Here is a 20,214-nt window from a genome sequence, read left to right on the forward strand (position 1 = left end):
GTAATATTTTTTATTGTCCAGTTCTCTGGCACAGTGGCTGATTTTAGTGAAAAGTTAGATATATGGGTTAATAGATCAACTAACAGTTGAGTTCTCAGAGGCCCCTTCCGCATGGGCCAATAAACCTGGGGTAACAATGGGATAAAGCCCATTTTGGGGGGGAACTTCACACAGCTCCTGCCCCTAATGCGATTCTGCCCCGTGTTTCCCCCAGTGGGCTATTGGAGAATCACGCTATCCACGATTCTTTGGTTTTAATGCGGGTTGCAGCCTCTTGCAAATGGACCGCATTACCCCATATGTCCCGGCTCGTCCTCTGCGATCAGCAGAGGCGAATCTACTGGAGATCCCTGGCCCCTTGATGACGCGGCTGGCCTCCACACGGGCCAGGGCCTTCACAGCCCTGGCACCGGCCTGGTGGAACACATTACCACCCATGTTATTCACCCCCTGCAAGGGACCTTTGAGAGTTCCGCAGGGCCTGTAAAACCTAATTATTATTCCACCGGGCCTTTGGAGAGTCCAGGAAGCCGATAATGCCCCGGCCTGCTAGTAGGGGTCCCTCTTAACATCATTGGGACCCTCCTCATTTTTGGAAGAGGGTGGTATATGGGTCTCGCGGGCCCTATTGTAGAATGTACCTGTTTTAAGATTTTTATGTTTTTTGTATGATTTTATGTTGTTCACCGCCCTGAGCCCTCCGGGGATAGGGCGGTATAGCAAGTTTAATAAATAATAATAATAATAATAATAATAATAATTACTTGGCCACGTTTTCCTTTTTATCCCAGCGCCCGCCTCTCTGCTGTGAAGATACGCAGGGACACAGGGACAGCAGCATGGCTGTGGAGGTCCATGCCTACCTGACCCCCTAGCTATGCAGCAGAGGGAGGTAAGTGGAAAAAAACGCGTCTCCATGCAAAGGCACAACAGCAACCCACATGTCTCTGCAGGCTCCATTCGCTGCCGGCACAGAGGTATGCAAATGTCCCAATGGCAATGCAGGTTACTTTACACTACTGCAACCCGCTGTACTTTGCCTGTGCAGAAGAGGCCTCAGGTGTATGCCACTAAGGCCTGAAGAGTTGTTGAGTTTACATCAAGAAGTCCTTAAGTCCTCAGTTGCTCAGATTCCCTTCCTAAAAATAGTGGCTGTGACATTATTCCCATTTTCCTTTAGCAAGCCTTTCATTCCTTGCATCATCCATCAATAATGATGGTAGTTGAAGTCACCCAGCATTACAGTATTAGCTGCTTTGGTCGCCACCCTTATTTTTTCTCCATCTTGAAATCATCCTCAAGGGTTTGGTAGTGGGGCAACGGTATAATCCCACTTTTAAGTAATCCCTAGACCCCAGTATTTCTACTCATAACTGTGAAGGCCTCTTGCATACAATATAGAATATTTTAGCAAGCTCAATTTCCATCCACCTGCTCTTGCAGCCCCATCCAGACTTACCTTGACAGCTGTGTCGATCAGCAGAAAGCTGCATCCCTGGGCCACATTCACACACGAACCCTCCTTCAGTATTCACGCACAGGCCTTCACACGAGGCACTCAGGCACTCATCAATGTCTGCAGAAAAGAAGGTTCCATTTGTCAATGAATCTAAAGAAGGAATGCCAGCATCCAAATAGGACCTGAGGATCCCCTGGAATTACAGCTCATCTCCAGACTACAAAGATTAGTTCTCCAGGAGAAAAGGATTGGTTTGGAGGGTGGACTCTTTGGCAATGTGTACTACTGATGTCCCTATCTTCCGTAGGCTTCACCCCCAAATCTCCAGAAGTTTCCTAACGGGGAACTTGCAACTGTCTTCCCCTTCCCTGCCAGAAGGGAGAGCCAGCGTGGTGTAGTGGTTAAGAGCAGGTGGATTCTGGAGTACTGGGTTTGATTCCCCACTCCTCTACCTGAGTGGCAGAACCAGATGTGAATCAGAGTGGTGAACCAGATGTGTTTCTGCACTCCTACATTCCTGCTGGGTGATCTTGGGCTAGTCACAATTCTTCAGAACTCTCTTCACCCCACCTACCTCACAAGGTGTCTGTTGTGGGAAGAGGAAGGGAAAGGAGCTTGTAAGCCACCTTGAGTCTCCTAATAGGAGAGAAAGGTGCAATATAAATCCAAACTCTTCTTCTTCAGTGGCCAGGGGGCAAATGGCAAAGCTATCTTCCCCAAAACCAAAAGGGTACTAAATGGGCCTGGTGGTTCAAAGCGAAGGCCACAGCTTAGGGTGCTAACTTCCACGTGGGGCCTACAGATCTCCTGGAATTATAACTCATCTCCAGATGATAAAGATCAGTTCCTCTGGAGAAAATAGCTGCTCTAGAGAGTGGATTCCATAGTATTATACCCTACTGAGATCCTACTGAGATCCACCCCCAGGCTCAATGCCAAAATCTCCAGGAATTTCCCAATCCTGAGTTGGGAAATTGCAACTCCTGCAAAATATTTTTTTTTCTACTTATACCACTAGTAAGGAATTAAACCAGATCCTTCATGATTTCATCTCAATGTCTGCAAAGCAGATCACACTATTTTCTCCACAAGAATGCAGATTTTACACACACCCACATACATACACATGCCCGTTATTGATGTCTGCAGTAGCTGTTGGAAAGATTCATAATATACAGTTTACTGAGGAGTGATATGCATGGCTGGAAACTATGCAGAGCAGCCTTTGTGAGGGAGACTATTCGTGTGACCCAACTGAAGTTTCTGAGAAGCAACTCCAGGAAAGGCACTAAATTCAACTGTACTGAGAAAGAATCTGCAATTGAAGGTGTTCAGATAGAACCATTCTGATACAAACCACCACTGGGGCTTAAGGATTACTTAAAAGTGGGTTATACGATCTTATCAGAATGCTTTTGATAAGAAGCGTTCTGATATTAGCCACCACTACTCCAGCTGTGGTTCTTTCTGGCTTTGCAGGGACACTTAGGACAGAAACCCTGCTTCAGGCTCACCTGCACACCGAACACCATTGGCAGTCTCTGTCATGGAGAATCCCAGCGGGCACACACGCGCCACCTCCTGGCAGCCACCATGGTTGCAAGCAAGGTCACAGCCATATTCTCCACAGGCTCTAGGAGTATCTGAAAACATGAATGGGAAAAGGTTCAATTTTTTTTCCAGACATCAATACAGGGATAAGAGAGGAGATCTTCTTTCTGCTATGCCAATTTAAAGGGCCTGGGAAAGCCAGACAATCTTCTTATTACTCTATGAAGAAGAGAGAGGCCAGCAGGTGAGAATAGTTAATATTTACCACTACAGTCATACAGGATCAGATGATATACCCTATTACTGCTGTGGTGAACAGCCACTATGCCTATGTTTTATATAACTGAACTTGGCACAGAAAGTCATAATGTTTCCTTTCAAACCCTGTTCTTACATGTCCCCTGATTTGCTAACATATCTCTGCCTACTGATGACCCTCCTCTTCATGCATCTGATGACTGATTTAAATCTATGAAAAGCAGATATGAAAAAGCCATCTCAGAGGTCTTGAGAGTCCCAGGCCAATTCCAGATTTTGAGGTCATAAAAAGGTTGTTGTTGTTGTTGCTGTTGTTGTTGTTGTTTTTAAAAAGGGCATGTGATATCCATAAAAGCTAGACTCTAAGGAATGGTGAAAACACATCAAGCTTCTGGTTCTGTATTCTAAACACCAGATTTTAATGCTGATTCAACATTCAAAATAGGAGACCTGCTGCTGCAGTCCATAGGTAGTCTTTCACACACGCATCCTCATGATAATGAATCAGCAGCATTCCACAAAGGTCAACTTACCGTGACAAGTAATGCCCTGCCCTCCATCCCTGCAGGAACAAACATTGGGAGCAATGCACAAACCGCTGCCACAGCCAAAGGAACAAAGTGCTGGGAAAGAAATCAACACAGCATCAGAACAAATTTTGACCTATCCCTGACCCAGCAGAAGAAAACCACTCTTATCCCAAGGATATAGAGCCCAGATAAGGGATAGCATGAATTGCAAAGCAAGAACATTTGGAAGTCCTTTAGAGAGGAGAACACATAGAAGTGTTTTGGTGAAACAAAACAAACAAACCCAAACTTATAACATTGTAATAGATGAACAATCTATCTTGTTCCTTTACAGACGTACATTTGTCTATGACACAAAGGCCAATTACACATAAGGTATTTGCTGCATAGCAAAGTCCAGTGTTTGCCACAGCAAGATTTCTTGTATGGATGTATTTTCTGGAGCCCCACTTTCACTTTCCACTCTCTTTGCGGCAAGCAAAACCACTTATAGCATGATTTAAATTTTACTTCACCATCAAAGCGGGACAGATTTGCCAGTGAGAACACATTTGTTTGTTTGTTTGTTTGTTTGTTTAATTTTTGCCCCGCCCTTCCCCAAAGGGCTCAGGGTGGCAACAACATCATAAAATAATAATAATAAAACCACAATAAACACATTAAAACAATTATAGTACAGTTACTAAAACAACCCAACTCAAGATGGCAGCTTACCAATTCCAAAGATATCCCGCCAGGAGGTTAAAAAAAAGATGTTAACCTGGCTGGCCACCAGGGAAAGCCTGGCAGAATAGCTCCATCTTACAGGCCCTGCTGAAATTACTCAAGCCCCACTGGGCCCTGATCTCAATTGGGAGCATATTCCACTAGGTAGGGGCCAGAACTGAAAAGGCCCTGGCCTTTGTTGAGGTCAGATGGACAGTTTTGGGGCCAGGGATGACCAAAAGGTTCCCTTCTGAAGAATGGAGGGACCTACTTGGGCAGCATGGGGAGAGGCGGTCCCTAAGCTACATGGGTCCAACACCGCTCACAGCCTTGAATGTCAAAACCAATACCTTGAAGATAACCTGGTACTCGATAAGCAGCCAATGAAGATGGAACAGGACAGGTTTTATATGGTCCCTACTCGGGGCTCCAGCCAGGATCCTCACGGCCGCATGCTGAACCAGGTTCAACTTCCAGATTAGGCTCAAGAGCAGGTCAGTGTAGCGCAAGTTATGGTAATCCAGTCTGCAGGTGTTGCATGGATCACTGTGGTCACATCAGAGCAGGAGAGATAAAGGGCCCACTGTCGTGCCTGGCAAAGATGGTAAAATGCTGTCTGGGCCATTTTGGCAACCTGGGCCTCAAGGGAAACTCTGAAGTCCAGGATCACCCCCAGACTGGTAATTGACAAAGCCAGATGTAAGGCCTCGCCATCAAGCACAGGATGGCTAAAGTTGACTGTCATCTCCCCCTGACTCACCCACAGGATCTCCATCTTTGTTGGATTCAGTTTTGACCTGCTAGATTTTAACCAACCAGCCACAGCCTCAAAACACCGCTGGAGAGCCTCAGGGGCCAAGTGCGGCTGGCCCGCCATTGCAAGGACAAGCTGGGTATCATCTGCATATTGATGACTTCAGCCCAAAGCTCTGGACCAGCTTGGCCAGAGCGTGCATATAGATGTTAAAAAGCATCGGGGAAAGAATTGCCCCCTGTGGCACCCCTGGAACTCTCCTCCCCTGATGACACCTGCTGTCCCCGGGCCCAAAGAAATGAGTTCATCCAATGCAAGGCTGTCCCCCATGCCCCGATATCGGTGAGGCGGTGGACCAAAAGGTCATAATCTACTGTGTCAAACACTGTGGTGAGATCTAATAACACCAGCAGCCCCGAACCGCCTCTGTCTAACTGGCACCAAGTTCATCTACAACAGCAACCAGAACCGTCTCGGTCCCATGATCAGGACAGAAGCCTGACTAGAAGGGGACCAACACTTTAGTATTTTCCAGGAACTTCTGGAGCTGACCTGCCACTGCTCTCAATTACCTTACCCAGGAACGGAAGGTTCAACACTGGGCAGTAATTGGTCAGATTCTGAGGATCTTAATTCGGTCTTTTAAGAAGGGGGCCTCTTTCAGCCAACCTGGAAAGACTCCTTGCTCAAGAGAACCATTGATGATATCCAACAGGTGGCTCTGTAGCTCTTCCCTACAAGCTTTCACTAGCCAGGAGGGGCATGTGGTAGATCCGACAGCTGACAGAAGCCTGTCCACCTCAGAGGGATTAAATGGTCAAAACTAGGACCAAAAGACAGGCAAGGGGCCCCCAATTCCGTATTGTACCAATAGTGGCTGGAAGAGCTTGGCAGAGAGACAAGATCTTGTCTGCAAAATAGCTTGCAAAAACCTCACAGCTAAATGCCAATTCATGATTTTGGGGACCGAGAGATGCAGTCGTCAATGTCCGAATTACATTAAACAATTGTGCCAGGCGTGAGCTAGCAGCCGCAATGGAGGAGGCAAAGAACGATTTCTTTGCCTCCTTCATGGCTCTCTTGTAGGATTTCATAAGCGTCTTATACAAGTATCTTGCCTCTTTGTTATGAACCGCGGCCACACTTGCTGAGGAAACCTGTGTCAAAAACCTTCAGCAAATGGTCAGTGGCGCAGAGAATCTTTGCAGTAGCATAAAATGGCAGGTGCAACAAAATGAAACTGACGAGATTAAGGCAGCAGGCAGGGAAAAAGAACCGCTTTGACTTGAAATGCTTTACTTTCCTGTGCTGTGCAGGAGAAAAAAGCCAAAACAGTTCTTTTAAAAACATCTGCAAGTCATTTGAAATGTCTGTGCGGAATGGGCCACATTCTCTCAGAACTTTCTCACCCCACCTACCTCACAAGGTGTCTGCTATGGGGAGGGGAAGGGAAGGCAATTGTAAGCTGCCTTGAGACTCCTTAAAGGTAGAGAAAAGCAGGGTCTAAATCCAGGTGGTGGTGGGCTCTCCTTTGAAGATTTTTAAGTAGAGGCTAGATAGCCATCTGACAGGAAAACTGATTCTGTGTTAACTTAGGCAGATCATGAGGCAGGGGCTCATGGGGACGGGGGGGGGTCTAATGACCCCCAGCACAATAGCGGGGGTGTGTGTGCAATGCCATGTGGCACTATTGCACAAGCACAGACAGCCATAAGCCGCTGGGAAAGATAGTTGGGAGCTGAGGCTTGCAGGAGGCGCCATGTTACCCAAAGGACTCCAACTCCTGGCATGCATCACTGGAGCCTCCAGGAGGGAGTGGGTGGGCGGTGTAGGTCAGCTGTCATGTGCAGTGTGAGATGCATGTGTCTCTCTGTCTCTCTCTTCTTGCAGGAAAAGCAGCCAAGGTTTCACTCTGCGGTACGTCTCCCTGTCTTTCATTCACTTAAACCCCGACTGCCCCTCAGGGCCTGGGGAGGGCAGGAGGCAGCCTGCAGAGAGCCAGGGGCAGCTTGGACGGGTTCTGCCCAGGAGCTAGCCTGCCACTGCAGTGCCTGTCCCAGCCGCCCTCGCCTCCAAAGCAGGTGTTGTCCCCGGCTGCCATTTCCCCCCATATGCTTCTGTCATGAGGAGGAGGGCAGGAAGGGATGAGTCAGTGCTCAGCCCTTTCTTATGTGCCCAGGATAACACCAATTGCCATTTGGGGGTCAAGAAGAAGTTTTCATCCAGGCCACTTTGCCTAGGGATCTTGGATGATTTTTGCCTTCCTCTGGGCATGGAGCAGGGGTCACTGGGGGGGGGGGGCAGAGGGAGGAATGGAAGGTAGTTGAGAATTTCTTGCATTGTGCTGGGGATTGGACTAGATGGCCATTGAAGTCTCTTACAGCTGTATATTTCTATCTCACCTAGGGTTGCCAGGTCTCCCCTTGCCACTGATGGGGCAGTTTGGTTGCCTGGTCCAGGTTGGGAAATTCCTAGAGATTTGGGGATGGAGCCTGGGGAAGAAGGAGATCTCAGTGGGTTATAATGCCATAAAGCCCATCCTTCAAAGCATCTATCTTCTCCAAGGGGATCAGATCTCTGTAGTCCAGACATGAGATGTAATTCCCAGAGGCCCCAGGCCCCACCTGGAGGCCTACGAACACTCCTTAGAAACACTTACACATCCTCAAACATCTAAAGGAGGAAAATATGGCTTTGCTTTCAAGACCCAAATTGTTATACCAAGTTTCATTTTGCAAGCCCTACCCCCTCCATAACTACATATTCTTGAAGGTTCTTCACTAAATGCTGCATTCGTTTAAACTGTAACAGCCCCCATTTTAAAAACCAAGCTGGGGACTGTGTTTCTGGTAAAGATATACAAGAAAACCATCATTGTTCTGCAATGTTCTTGAAAAAAAAATCAAAACACATCTCAGCAGCTACAGTATATGAAATAGCAAGTTGTATCCTGCATGATGCATTTTGTCCAGATGTATTTGTTCACTTAACAGGTGCACTGGCGACAATACGTTTCAGTTTTTCCCTACAGAAATGTAACTTCAAGAGACTTTGCGTCCAGGTAAGAACCTGCATGATGATAACACTACACCAATAAAATTGTAGCAAAGGAGCTCAAAAAGCAGAAACAGGGATAATTAGAGATAATGATTTATTAGGAATAGGGACCAGAAAACGGGAAGTGTCCCTGGAAAATAGGGACAGTTGATGCAGACATAATTTCACTTTTAGTCCCACCTGGAAGCACACTTGGGGGAGGGACAGCAGAATCAGCCATACCATAGAGACAGGGATAAGCTCTAGCATCATGTTTGTGTAGTTTCCTTTTTTGGTTCCTTCACTGTCAAGGAGGAGTTAGGAGCTACATCTTGTCTAACCCACATGAGGAGAAGTTGGGCTGCTTAAAGACAATTCCATCCTGTTCTGATTAACAACACACTTTCTGGCTGCAGAGGAAGCCCTGCCCCCCACCCCCCGGGGCTTGTATGCGTTTATATTCTTAGCTGTTATGGGTTTGATTGGCTACAAGATCATTAGATGAAAGGTGGGGTATATATCATTTAAATAAACAAATAATGTAAGGGAACATACCTCAAACAGAATTTTTTTTCATAATATTCCATGCCTCTAGTGCATGGTACAGGTCACATACCTCTTTACCTGTGCTACAATGATTAGACTACCTTCTTATGTCCAACTAGATCTCTTTTTCCCCATCTAGTTTCTCCCTCCCATCCAACTGTTTCTCTCTGTGCTGTGGAACCTTGGCCTATATACACAAGATTATCCCCTCCAAATGATAGGCTGTTTCTGCACGGGCAGAAAACAGCGCCCTAGGGATGGTAAAAACACCGTCCCTGGGGTGCTGTTTGCACAGCTGCTGCTGCATCGCAGCAGCACTGTGCCAAACCCCCCAAAATGGCAGGAAAATGCTGCTTTTGAAACTCACTCCCTGAGTGAGTTTTTTAAAAAACCTGCGTCTTCCCACTGGCACGGTGCAAAGTCCACTGGTGTGAGGGCAACGCTTTTGGCCCTTCCAGTGTTCTGTTCACCTACCTCTCCTCCCTGCGCAGCTCTGGACTGCTGGGAGGGGAGGGCGGAGGGTGGCGTGGGCATGTCCCTCCAGCCATCCAGAACTGCGCAGGGAGGAAAGGTAAACAAGATGAACCGTGGGCGGCTCCGTGAGGAGCTGCCTCTGCAGTTTGAAGAAGCTTTGAACAGTACTGTGCAAGCGGTCCCGAAGCTCCACTGGCATTAATTATGCCAGTGGACCGCCATTTCTGCCACCTTGCAGAAATGGCCATAACAATAAAGAACCTGAAATTGTAACACAAAACAAAACAGGAAAATTTATCATGTCCAATTTGCATGTTTCTGTGTTGTATAATTTTGTAGCATTCAGAATTCTTGCATTATGAGTACTGTCCAATAATATCCTTATAAAAGAAGGGAAATGAGGAACTTCTTTCCAGTTAGCACATGTGATTCATATTCAGGGGCACTAGCATATCACATGGACGTGATTCTGTTCTCAAACTCCACAATGGCTGCCAATATTTATTGCAGCATGGAAACCCCAGCTGCCTTTTTAAAAAAGAGAAAGTTAGAGCCATCTGGAAGTGCCTTCTGAGTACTGATGTATGCTCATTCAAAGGATCAATTCAGAACTATAATGTGACATCAAGAATGCTGCCTTTTTCTGTCACAAAGCCATTTCTTTCTTCTGCAAATTTCATATCTATATGGGTAAGAGAAGGTCTAGCAGCTGTGTGCCTTCTGCCCTGTCACACAGGAGGCATAAAAGGACTGTCCCCTGCAGTCACGACTTGACAATTCTAGCGGTCAGCAAAATGTAGTGAATGTAGTTATTTAAGCAAATTCGGCTGTGCCTTTCCAATGAAATATTCAAAGTGGCTAACAATTATAAAATTATAAAATAATTTAAAATAATTTATAAACAATTATAAAATAAAACTTTATAAATATTAATTAATATAACACATGAGTAGCAACAATATGACAATTTAAAAACCATAGCAAAAGCAGGAATCATGGCAATGAAACACAATAAAGAGCCTGAATAAGAATCAATAAAAATGCAGTTTAAACCAGATTAGCAGGACATGTTTTTGCAGAAACATCTTCTAACTGAGGGTATACAAGCAAGTTAACCAAAAGCCAGCTGAAATAATCTCATCTTCATCTGGCATCAGAAAGATTGCAGAGAGACCACCAGCTAACCCTCCTGGGGAAGGCTGTTCTTTAATCACAGTGCAAAAATGGAAGGGGATTTGTCCTGAGTAACCACCTACACCTTTTCATATGGGGATCTAGCGTAATCCTTTCAAAGATGATCTTAAGGAACAGTCAGGACTTTATGAACTCAGATACCCAAATCCCAAACTGTTTGGGGCTTTTAAAACCAACGCCACTAATTGTGTACCAAAATGTGATAGAAGTCAATTACAATCTTTTCTGAAAAAAGTATACCTTTTTTGTGAGTATACTTGTCAGCACCCTAAAAACAGCATGGCCATGAAGTGCAGGGACTGGTTAATTTGCTGATATCACATGCTGCTTTATTAGCACTTGCATATTTGTTGTCACTTTCGGCTCCATGAAAAAAGCCCACCAAAAAAAGCCCACAGTCATGAATGCCCACAGGAAAAATGCCCACACAGAAAGATGCCCACATGGGAAAAATATAATTAAAATAGAAATTATTTAAAAATATGACATAATTAAAAAGAATAATATAAACAGCATAATATAACCAAAAACCCCAGCGACCATGACAAAGGATCACCTAACCCAAATAATTAAGACAATAATTTACTAATGAAAAAAATTTACACATAATGAGAGAGGAGAGAACAGAGACAAATGAACTACTCCAAACAAAAACTGACATCAAATTGCAACAATCACCATAACACACATGAAGAAATAATTCTTTACTGCAGATTAGCCAATCTTCCACCCCCACAGCTGCACCCATCCTCTCAGGTTTGAAATCATGGCAGAAGCAGTGGGCAAGCAGCAGAAGTATTGGGTGAATGGAAGGAGCAGTGGGTGGGCGGCAGAAGCAAGGGCAAGCAACTGGGCGGAGGGGAACAGCCCAAGCACCCCCATGTTAAGCTTGAAAGTGGCACATGGGTCGTATGCCCCCTCTGGCCCCCCATAGATACACCACTGGGGAGAGTTGCAGCAGCCGCCAGCCAGTGGATCTGCCCCTCTGCCTGTGCAAGTGTCCCGGGGAAGGCAAATCCACTGGCGTGGCCTCCCACTGCTCTGTGTAGCAGATTTGGGACCCCTCTTTGGATGGGTCTGTAAGAACATTGTGAAATTCCCCACAAACAGTTTGTAGTTTTGGCAACTGTTCCAGGGCTGTATCATGATGATTTCATATTCTTATAGGAAACTGAGGATCTCTACTAGCTGCTCCCTCAATATAAATAGAAAAGAAGTACTTGAGTACCTCATTATAGGTGTCTTCATCTGGAAATATGGCAGCAAGCTAATCAAAAACACTTCTCACATCTTGAATAGGGACAAAAACTAATGCCACAAGACACTTCAATGTAACATGTTATTAGTTTTATATTCAGTCTTCAAGCCAACAGTTTTAATTTTCCTGATGAGACTCTGACACATGAAAATAACACCCTTTGATTTCAGTGTGTGGAAAGGCAATCCTCAGTCCAGTCATACAAGCCTTCCCAAAAATCATGTGGACAATTTTCCATGTGAGCAATTTTCTGAGTGAGCATTCATGACCCTGGACTTTTTTCTGTGGGCATATTTCCTGTGGGCTTTTTTCTGGTCACAGTCACTTTTATCTCATCCACTCTGGAATATCTTGTGTGTTCTTCCGCATTTGTAATCCTAGCCCTCAAACAAAATCGGTTAAGTGCTTCAATTCAGGTACAAAGCAGGAGAGTAAGCAGGTGTCTTCCAGAAGGATACAGATACTTACGCAGGGTGCACTGTCCACTGCCTGGAGATGGTATCCACCCAGGGCAGCATCCACTTCCAAACCCAGAGAGACAAACATGTGGCCCCACACGGCGTCTAGGAATAGAAGGGTAGAAGTAAAAACAATCCAAGTTTTGTCCTGTTGGAGGGCTTATTCACACAAATACTCACACAAGGGCTTATTCACACAAATACTCATGGAAAGTTGGTGTTGGTGTTATGCTCAAGGTATATGAATGATCAGTGGTGGGATTCAGCAGGTTCGCACCACTTCGGCAGAACCGGCTGTTAAAATGGTGCTTGTAAACAACCAGTTGTTAAATTATTTGAATTCCACCACCAGAACCAGTTGTTAAATTATTTGAATTCCACCACTGTGAATGATGTGGCACAAACACCAATTGTAATCTGACATGCAATTTTGTAATGCATGAAACAATTTTGTCTGGAAAAAAACAGTGCCTAGCTGCCATAACCAAATGGCTACATTTCTTGCCTTAAGCAAGAAATAATGAGAGAAATCAGGGACAAAAATAAACTGAAAACTGCACTGAAGCTGCAGAAAAAGCCAGGTAGACAATGGGAGCCACAGGCAACAGGGCCAATGAGTCAAGTGTTTGTTTTTCCCACTCAGCACAATTTCACAGGAGAACCTTTGTACACGCTGTAGAAATACAGATGTTCCCCAGTACCCTTTTAAAAGATGCCTTTTGTGATAGGAAAAGGTACAGCCTACTAACTATCCAATACCTGTCTGTTCGTATGATGGAGAATGGAAAATTCACTCCCATCTTAAGGTTTACAGAAAGACAAAAGCACCGGGCAAGAACTACTGACATGGGCAAGCAAGATTAGTGCAGTGAAGGGGGGCTGAATATACAGAATGGTGGCACAGACTGGGAAAGGATGCACCTGGGAGATCACAGAAAGTCAGATTTAAAAGACGGCAACATGGCAATGCTAAGGATGTTGCACACAAATCTGCATGGGCATTCCGCTCATGGCTGAGGCATCCAATTGTTGTCTGGACTGAAGCACATTCTAAAGAACTGGTTGTCTAAATCATTTACCACAAGCAGTTGGCCATTTTGCATTCAACCACAATCTTGTGAAATGTACAAAGCAGCCAGTTCAGTGATGGGGCAACAAATGACAGTACATAATGAAAAAATCAGGGTCAACCCCAAATGCACCATCATTTTGCTATGTGCTGAAATTCAATCCCTCATTTGCTTGGCCAATATTTCTGTCAAATTTAATGGTTGTGCAAACTGGCCCTTACTTCCAAGTAGGACTATGTAATTACGATCACACCTTACTGCCAGGCCATTCACACACTTAATAGAGAAAGCGAATAATCAGGAAGGGGTCAGACTAACCACATTTCAGACTAAGAAACACAGCAAGGTGGGTAAAATAAGCTGCTGGACACCTTGAATGAAACAAAATCTTCCTGCAGGCAGGCACTGCTGTTTCTATGCCCATAAACAATTGATGCTAAGAATGCCCTGCAGACCACAGGCCATCTGGAGCTGCCTTCCTCTATTCTCTCCTGGGTATAACTGGGATCACTTCACAGAGCTTGACCCAAATCAGAGCGTCTCTGCCCAGCCAAACTCCAGAGGGGTTAAAGGTGGGAGAATAAGGTTTAGGAATTGGCTGTCTCTGTGCAGGGATGGATATAGGGGGTACCTCTCCACGGCGAAGTTGGCAAGCTTCTTCCTTCCTGTGTAGACTCTCCCTTGGGCCCCTTGAAGGAATACAGACACACAGACAGTCTGGAAGAGCAGCTCGGCGAACATGACAGGCGTCTCCCAGTCCGCAGAGATGCTCACTTCAGAGCTCCTTCTTTTCCCTCCCTCCCCACAAGCCCCTACAGCATGGTAACTCTCTAGCCTCTCCTCCCCACCAAGGATGAGGCTGGGGGCTCCTCCTGGGCAGAGGAAGGGAGCTAGGATCAATGATCTCAGGCTGGGGGCAGCATTGGGAACAGACTCCTCCCCACGGCCAGGCTCAGATTCCTTAGCTCCCCCAGCCCATGTGTTAGGAGTGGAAAACTCTGCCTGTCCGTGTGTGAGTGTGTGAGTGTGTGCATGCATGTGTATATATGCAAGTGTGCTTGCTTTCCCCCCTCCCCACAGGGGCAGAGGCACCATGAGAGGAGATGCAGTGGGAGGATCCCAGCGTTCCAAACACAGCAGCTCTGTTGTTTGACTGGGAAGAGCCTCCCCCCCCCAACTCTTGCAGGAGTCTCCTTTTCCACATCTGGCAAGGCTCAGGAATCCCCCTCCCTTTTCCCCTCGCTGGGCTGCTTTCCCGGCTGCACCAAAGAGGAGCTGAAGTAGTTCCAAGCCAGATCCAGTGGGAGCTGACAGCATGTGAGGATCATGTCAAACGTGAGTAGCCCAGAGATGCTCTCTTGAGGTAGATTGGGTGTCCTGTTCCAAGGAGGAGCAGCAAAGGAGAAAGAGGCCACCTAGGCCAAAAGGCCTCAGATAGTTCTCCATCACTATCACTTTGCATTTTCACTTTACACTTCAGAAAAGCAGGTGTCTTTGTCCAAAGTATTATTTGCAATGTGTACATGATGATGTCAGCTGAGGCTGAGAAATAATATTCCCCTTTCAATATGCTAATTTGGAGAACCATCATTTAAAAGTATAATACTAATCATAATTCCGCACATGCAGAATAATGCACTCTCAAACTGCTTTCAGTGCTCTTTAAAGCTGTGCGGAATAGCAAAATCCACTTGCAAACAGTTGTGAAAGTGGTTTGAAAACGCATTATTTTGCATGTGCGGAAGGGGCCATAGAGAAGAAGTTGAATTAGTCAAAATGATAAAAATGGACCACTGCAACTAACCAACTCAGCAAAATATGTCAGCAGAGAGAAATGTCAAAAATGAAGGTAGACCCTCACCACAATCAAAGTGGGATTTGGAAACCACAATAGCTCTGCTCGTGCTACAGTGAAAGCATTTACACCCTGCGTGTATGATGATGCATGTGTGTCCATCTGTTTGTAAGAAAAAGCTAACACCCATTCACTTAATAATGTGGGATTTGTATTACACAGTCACATGTACAAGCATTGCATGGCACATGGAAATTACTGAACACATGGACTTTAAAAACTCCAATTTACACAGTATGTAGATGATACATGTGTTCACTGTAACTTACAGATGGGGCTGGTGTTCATTCATGTTGGACAAGAGACCATGCCACTGACAGAGGATTAGGGCAACTGCAAGCATCAGAGTAACACACACACACACACACACACACAAATCAGATTTTTTTTCAGTCTACGATGGTTCCAGGGACAGGCCAAATGCTTGTCCCAGAACATAGTTTGGAGGAGAACCCCATACATTTCTAACAGTTTGTAATCCCCAATCAATAGCCAGTTCTGAAAAAAGGGAAGGCAGGCATATTTTTGGACAACAAAATAGAAAACATCCCTCTAGGACAGGGATGGCCTAGGGACTAGAACAGCCTTAGAAAAGGGCTTCATAGTGACCTAAGGTAGCAACCTCCAGGTGGTGGCTGGAGATCTCCTGCGGTTACAACTGATCTCCAGACGATAGAGGTCACCTGGAGAAAATGGCTGATCTATGGCATGATACCCCATTGAAGTTCCTCCCATCCCTAGCTCCACTATCCTCAGGCTCCACCCCCTCCCCCAGATCTCTAGGTATTTCCCAACCTGGAGGTGGCAATCCTATAGTGGCCCCACCTTGTGCTCCCCTCTCCTAAAAAAAGCCAAGCACCATCTTATCAACCAGGGGAGAGTAACCACCCCCAACTAATGCAGTTGGAGGGAAAGGAAGCCTGCTTCCCAGTTATCCTCCTTATGTGCAGCCCTGAATGGGCAGGGTAGTAAGTTATGCCCTGGCCCCATCACAGCTAGGCAGGCCTAGACGGTACCACAGCAGTAAAATGCTACTTGCCTGCAGCAGTTGTGGCTCTTCTGCACCCTCAGCTGGCCCAGTGTAGCCAAAGCCCAGCAGGGCGAGGTGGTGATAAGCTGCAGCTCCTGGTTGCATGGCCAGTCAGAGCAGAGACTGTAGTGACGGGGAAGGGTGATGCACTCACTGGGGAGGGCTGCTGCAGCTCAGCAGCTGGCCTACCCAACAGGGGAAGAAGAATAAGATTGAGACATTGCTGACAATGATGGGATTCCACAAAGTACCCTGATGAGGGAGGAGGAAACAGGAGATGTCTCCAGTAAAGGCAGTCTTCCAGGACAACAGCTGCCATGCTCCATGACTGTTCAATAATGAGACTTCGTGTTCAAATGATTTCCTTTATTGAAAACAGCAACAGGATTAAGTATTTAGTTCATTAACAGAACTAAGAATTGAGCACCAAAACACCTTCCATTCCCTCTCCCCACCATGTCGTTTGACACCACCCTTTGGCATCAGTTCCCAAGGGGAAGCAGGCACCCCTCCATTCTCCTGGGAAGGCGGAGGCGTGGCCTTTATCAAAGCAAAGCAGAGGCCCTGACCAAAGCAAAACCCCTTACTCCCCACTGCTTTGAAGTGTAAAAGCCAGCAGCTGCCTAATGGGTTGATTAGCCTGCACCGAAAAGCAAACTAAGAAGCAGGCAAGAGATAACAGTCCCAGACAGGGGATCCCACATCCCAGCCAGGAGAAATGACAGGATCGGGCCAGAACAGGGTCAGATAATGACAGCAGCCCACTGAGAATTTTCCCAGGGGTTTCAATGGGTAGTTGACCCCTTACTTTTGAGGGGAAAACATGTGGAGACACAATGCCTGTTCCTGCCACCTCCCTGCTAGGTCCTTAGCCAAGACAGCACAAGGTATGAGACATCTCTTTTCTCCTGCAAAAGCCAGGTTTGAGGTTGGTAGGTGAAAGGAATGTGCCTTGAAGGAGGAGCTGAAAAGTTGGAGATGGAGAGGATTGGGGGGGGGGGGCCTCTCTCATATTGATCCCCCATGAAGTTTCATAGACTTTTTAATTAAGTTTACATCAATGAGAAGAGACATTTTGGGGAAAGATTGGCAGTACAAACATGGTGGTGAACTATATTTCAACACAATATGAGTGCAACAGAGAAAAGTGACTGAACCAAATATAGATGTGACCTTACTTACCTACCATTCTATGGTACATTTACTCTTTAAACAGATAAGCAATGGACTGTCCCTTTCTGTATACTTTGTCAATACTAGTAATAATGCACACTGCCAAGTCACATTGTTTGTTTTTCTCTAGGAAAAGAAAACAAAGCATAGGGGCGAAAAATCTTCTTCAGAGAGCTTGTGCTGTTTTCTCTCCAGCTGAGCAATTTTCTGGAAGAAGAACAACCCTAGTTGGAGGTGAGGCAGCTTGAGATTCACAGTTGGCTGAGATTTACAGTTGGTATTCCCCCAGCCCCAAGTGAGTACCTGGTAGAAGTAGGTGTGTCATTTATAAGGACCGAGGAATTGGAGGAATCAAATGTTACAGTGAGAAAACATAAGCCTTGCTTGACAGATGGACAAAGGTCCATCTAGTCCAGTGGTTCTCAAGCTGGGGGTCAAGACCCCTTTGGGGGTCGAACAATCCTTTCACAGGGGTCGCCTAAGACTCTCTGCATCAGTGTTCTCCATCTGTAAAATGGATAAATGTTAGGGTTGGGAGTCACAACATGAGGAACTGTATTTAAAGGGTTGCAGCATTAGGAAGGTTGAGAACCACTGATCTAGTCCAACATCTTGCTTCCAGCACTGGTCAGGCAGAGACCCCAGCAGGTCATGATGGCACCAACTTTCTCAGCATGGTTCCCAGCACATGGTATTCAGAACTGTACCGCTTAAGTCTGACCATGAATGTCTATTGAGCAACCATTGTTAGTAGTCCTTGACTCATTCCTTGTAAATGCACCTTTTCAAAAGCATTCTACACTGGGGGCCATTCTACACATTCTTAAATCATATGCATGTAAATGAAGCTCATCGATCAAAATAATAAATCAAATACAAAGATATTCCTGTTTGTGTGAATGGTCAGCTTATAAACTTTCCTTTTTAGAAAGGCCAGCAGCAAGGCAGGCAAAGTCCTGAAATCCCAGAAAGAAGCAGCATGATTAACCAAGAGGAACTTTTGATAACAGAAAGGACCGTTACAATTTCAGGCCAGAAGCTGTAGTTTTTTGGATAGCACACTGTGCAAGCTTGTAGTTTTTGTCACCTCTGGTGCGCAGGATTATGGATGTTAAAATCATGCTGAGGGCGTGGCAAGACTGGAAAGCAGACAGACTAGTTTGTGGTGGCTTCCCATACTAGTAAGAGGTGGCCAGTCCTCATTTTTGTTGCAACTCTGATTTTGCAAGAGAACTTGCTAGACTCTGAGGTTTGTGTACAAGGCCAAAGCATTGCCTACAATAAAAGCAAAGAAGGTCTGGAACTACCTTCAGAGATGGGGCTTGTGAAGACTGGAGACTGTATGAAAAACTCCACACACAGCAGCAGGGGACAGGGTAACAGAAGTAGTGGTTGATCACTCAGACCTCCTGTCTCATCATCTAGCTACCAATCAACCTGGTCAGATGATCTAGTGCACTCAGATGAGATATGAATGGGAATGTAACCATCATATGCTTAAGATAGATCATTTTTTTAAAAAAAATAAGTATTTTTCTTTCATTTGTGAAGTACTATGGTTTTTTGGTTCCTTCAGCAATAATCTGCTCCCTGAAGGACAGTAGCTTGACCATCCCACTAGCCTTGGAACATTATTAATTGGCAAGAATTAACTAACCTTTATAATAGATCCCGTTTCAACTATCTAAAGGTTACATGATGGGACAACCACTCTCCTCACATCAAAATATGCTGCTAAGCATTGGCATCTCATTAATGGAATACCCATCCCCATGAGGCTTACCTGGCACCCACTGTGCTTTTAGGCACCAAGCCATAACATCTCTGGACACCCACTTTTTAAACTGCTGTTTTAAGTTGTCTGTAGTCTATTTTTGTGATCTATGTTTTTATGCTGGGCTGGGCTTTAATAATGAATTGATATATTTTAATGTTTTCTTTTTTCTTTTGTAAATCAGCTCAGGCAAGTTCCCAGAGAGATGAAATTTAAAAAGTTCTAAATGTTTCTCTCTCTTGTTCATACAGATTTTATGGTGAATCCTCCATGTAGAATTATGCAAAATACAAAAAATCGCCATAAAACGTAATATATGAATAAAGAGCAAGTGGGCATTTAATTAAACAAATCTGAGAGAACACCAGGTAGAATGTCAAAAACCTCTCCACAAGGGCTTTCAGACAGAGCCATTCTGGGGAAATGAAATAGAGGCCACATAACTTCATTTTCAAAAGAGCTCCAAGCCCTAAAACTTACAAAAAGCTGTTACTAAACATGTTCTCACCTTCCAATGCTACTGAGTACAAATGATTCACAAAAAAGAGAAATTGTCATATCCTGTTCCATTTGTCCAGATAGAGAAATACAAAGTGGGAGCTTTGAGTTTTTCCCAAAATATCACTGTCTTTCTCTCATACACTGTGGGCAGCTCCTCTTCCCCTGTAGTGCATAGAACTTTGGGGACGCTCTTTGTACTTCTCCATGTCTGGGGTTTCTCTTGCAGTTTCTCTTGCTTGAATGTAGGTAGACATGAAGAGCACATGATGTTTTTCCCAGCTTGGAAAACACTCAACAGCCTATGTCATCTTTTTTCCTGACTGGAAAACAACATGGTGCTTATTTTTCTGATGAGGTAAAAAAAACACAAGGTTGTTTTTGGCAGTTTAAGTTTGGTTTTTATAATGTGTGCACACCTACTGGAAGGTAGTTGTGCTACAGTGGTCTGCACTGAAAGCTGTTATAAACACGTCTTGAAAGACTTGCAAAACCTAACTTGTACTTGTATTAGATTGTTGCTTTTTATTCCTTCAGCACCTGCGAAACCATGGTATAAAAAGGGTCTGTGATCTAAGAAGAAGAGTTTGG

General features: G+C 45.2%; 1 protein-coding gene and 1 long non-coding RNA gene across 3 annotated transcripts in view; one reads left to right on the forward strand and one right to left on the reverse strand.

Annotated features, from left to right (window-relative positions):
* VWCE (von Willebrand factor C and EGF domains) overlaps window positions 1-14,314 on the reverse strand; it is a 37,012-nt gene extending 22,698 nt beyond the window's left edge. The window contains exons 1-6 of one of the 2 annotated variants that reach the window (XM_048486936.1): window positions 13,925-14,314; window positions 12,234-12,328; window positions 7,660-7,749; window positions 3,802-3,891; window positions 2,974-3,102; window positions 1,460-1,576 (exon numbers count right to left, since the gene is read on the reverse strand). In XM_048486936.1, coding sequence (XP_048342893.1) covers window positions 1,460-1,576; window positions 2,974-3,102; window positions 3,802-3,891; window positions 7,660-7,749; window positions 12,234-12,328; window positions 13,925-14,034 — 631 coding nt within the window. In that variant the 5' untranslated portion in view covers window positions 14,035-14,314. The remainder of the gene's footprint in view (window positions 1-1,459; window positions 1,577-2,973; window positions 3,103-3,801; window positions 3,892-7,659; window positions 7,750-12,233; window positions 12,329-13,924) is intronic. The other variant, XM_048486938.1, reaches the window with a different exon arrangement.
* LOC125427465 lies at window positions 14,255-20,214 on the forward strand. Its single transcript, XR_007243688.1, has 3 exons — window positions 14,255-14,628; window positions 17,482-17,585; window positions 20,161-20,214. It is a non-coding gene; the product is annotated as an uncharacterized LOC125427465 (long non-coding RNA).

This window comes from Sphaerodactylus townsendi, linkage group LG02 (genome assembly GCF_021028975.2).
Source record: "Sphaerodactylus townsendi isolate TG3544 linkage group LG02, MPM_Stown_v2.3, whole genome shotgun sequence".
Lineage (NCBI taxonomy): Eukaryota > Metazoa > Chordata > Lepidosauria > Squamata > Sphaerodactylidae > Sphaerodactylus > Sphaerodactylus townsendi.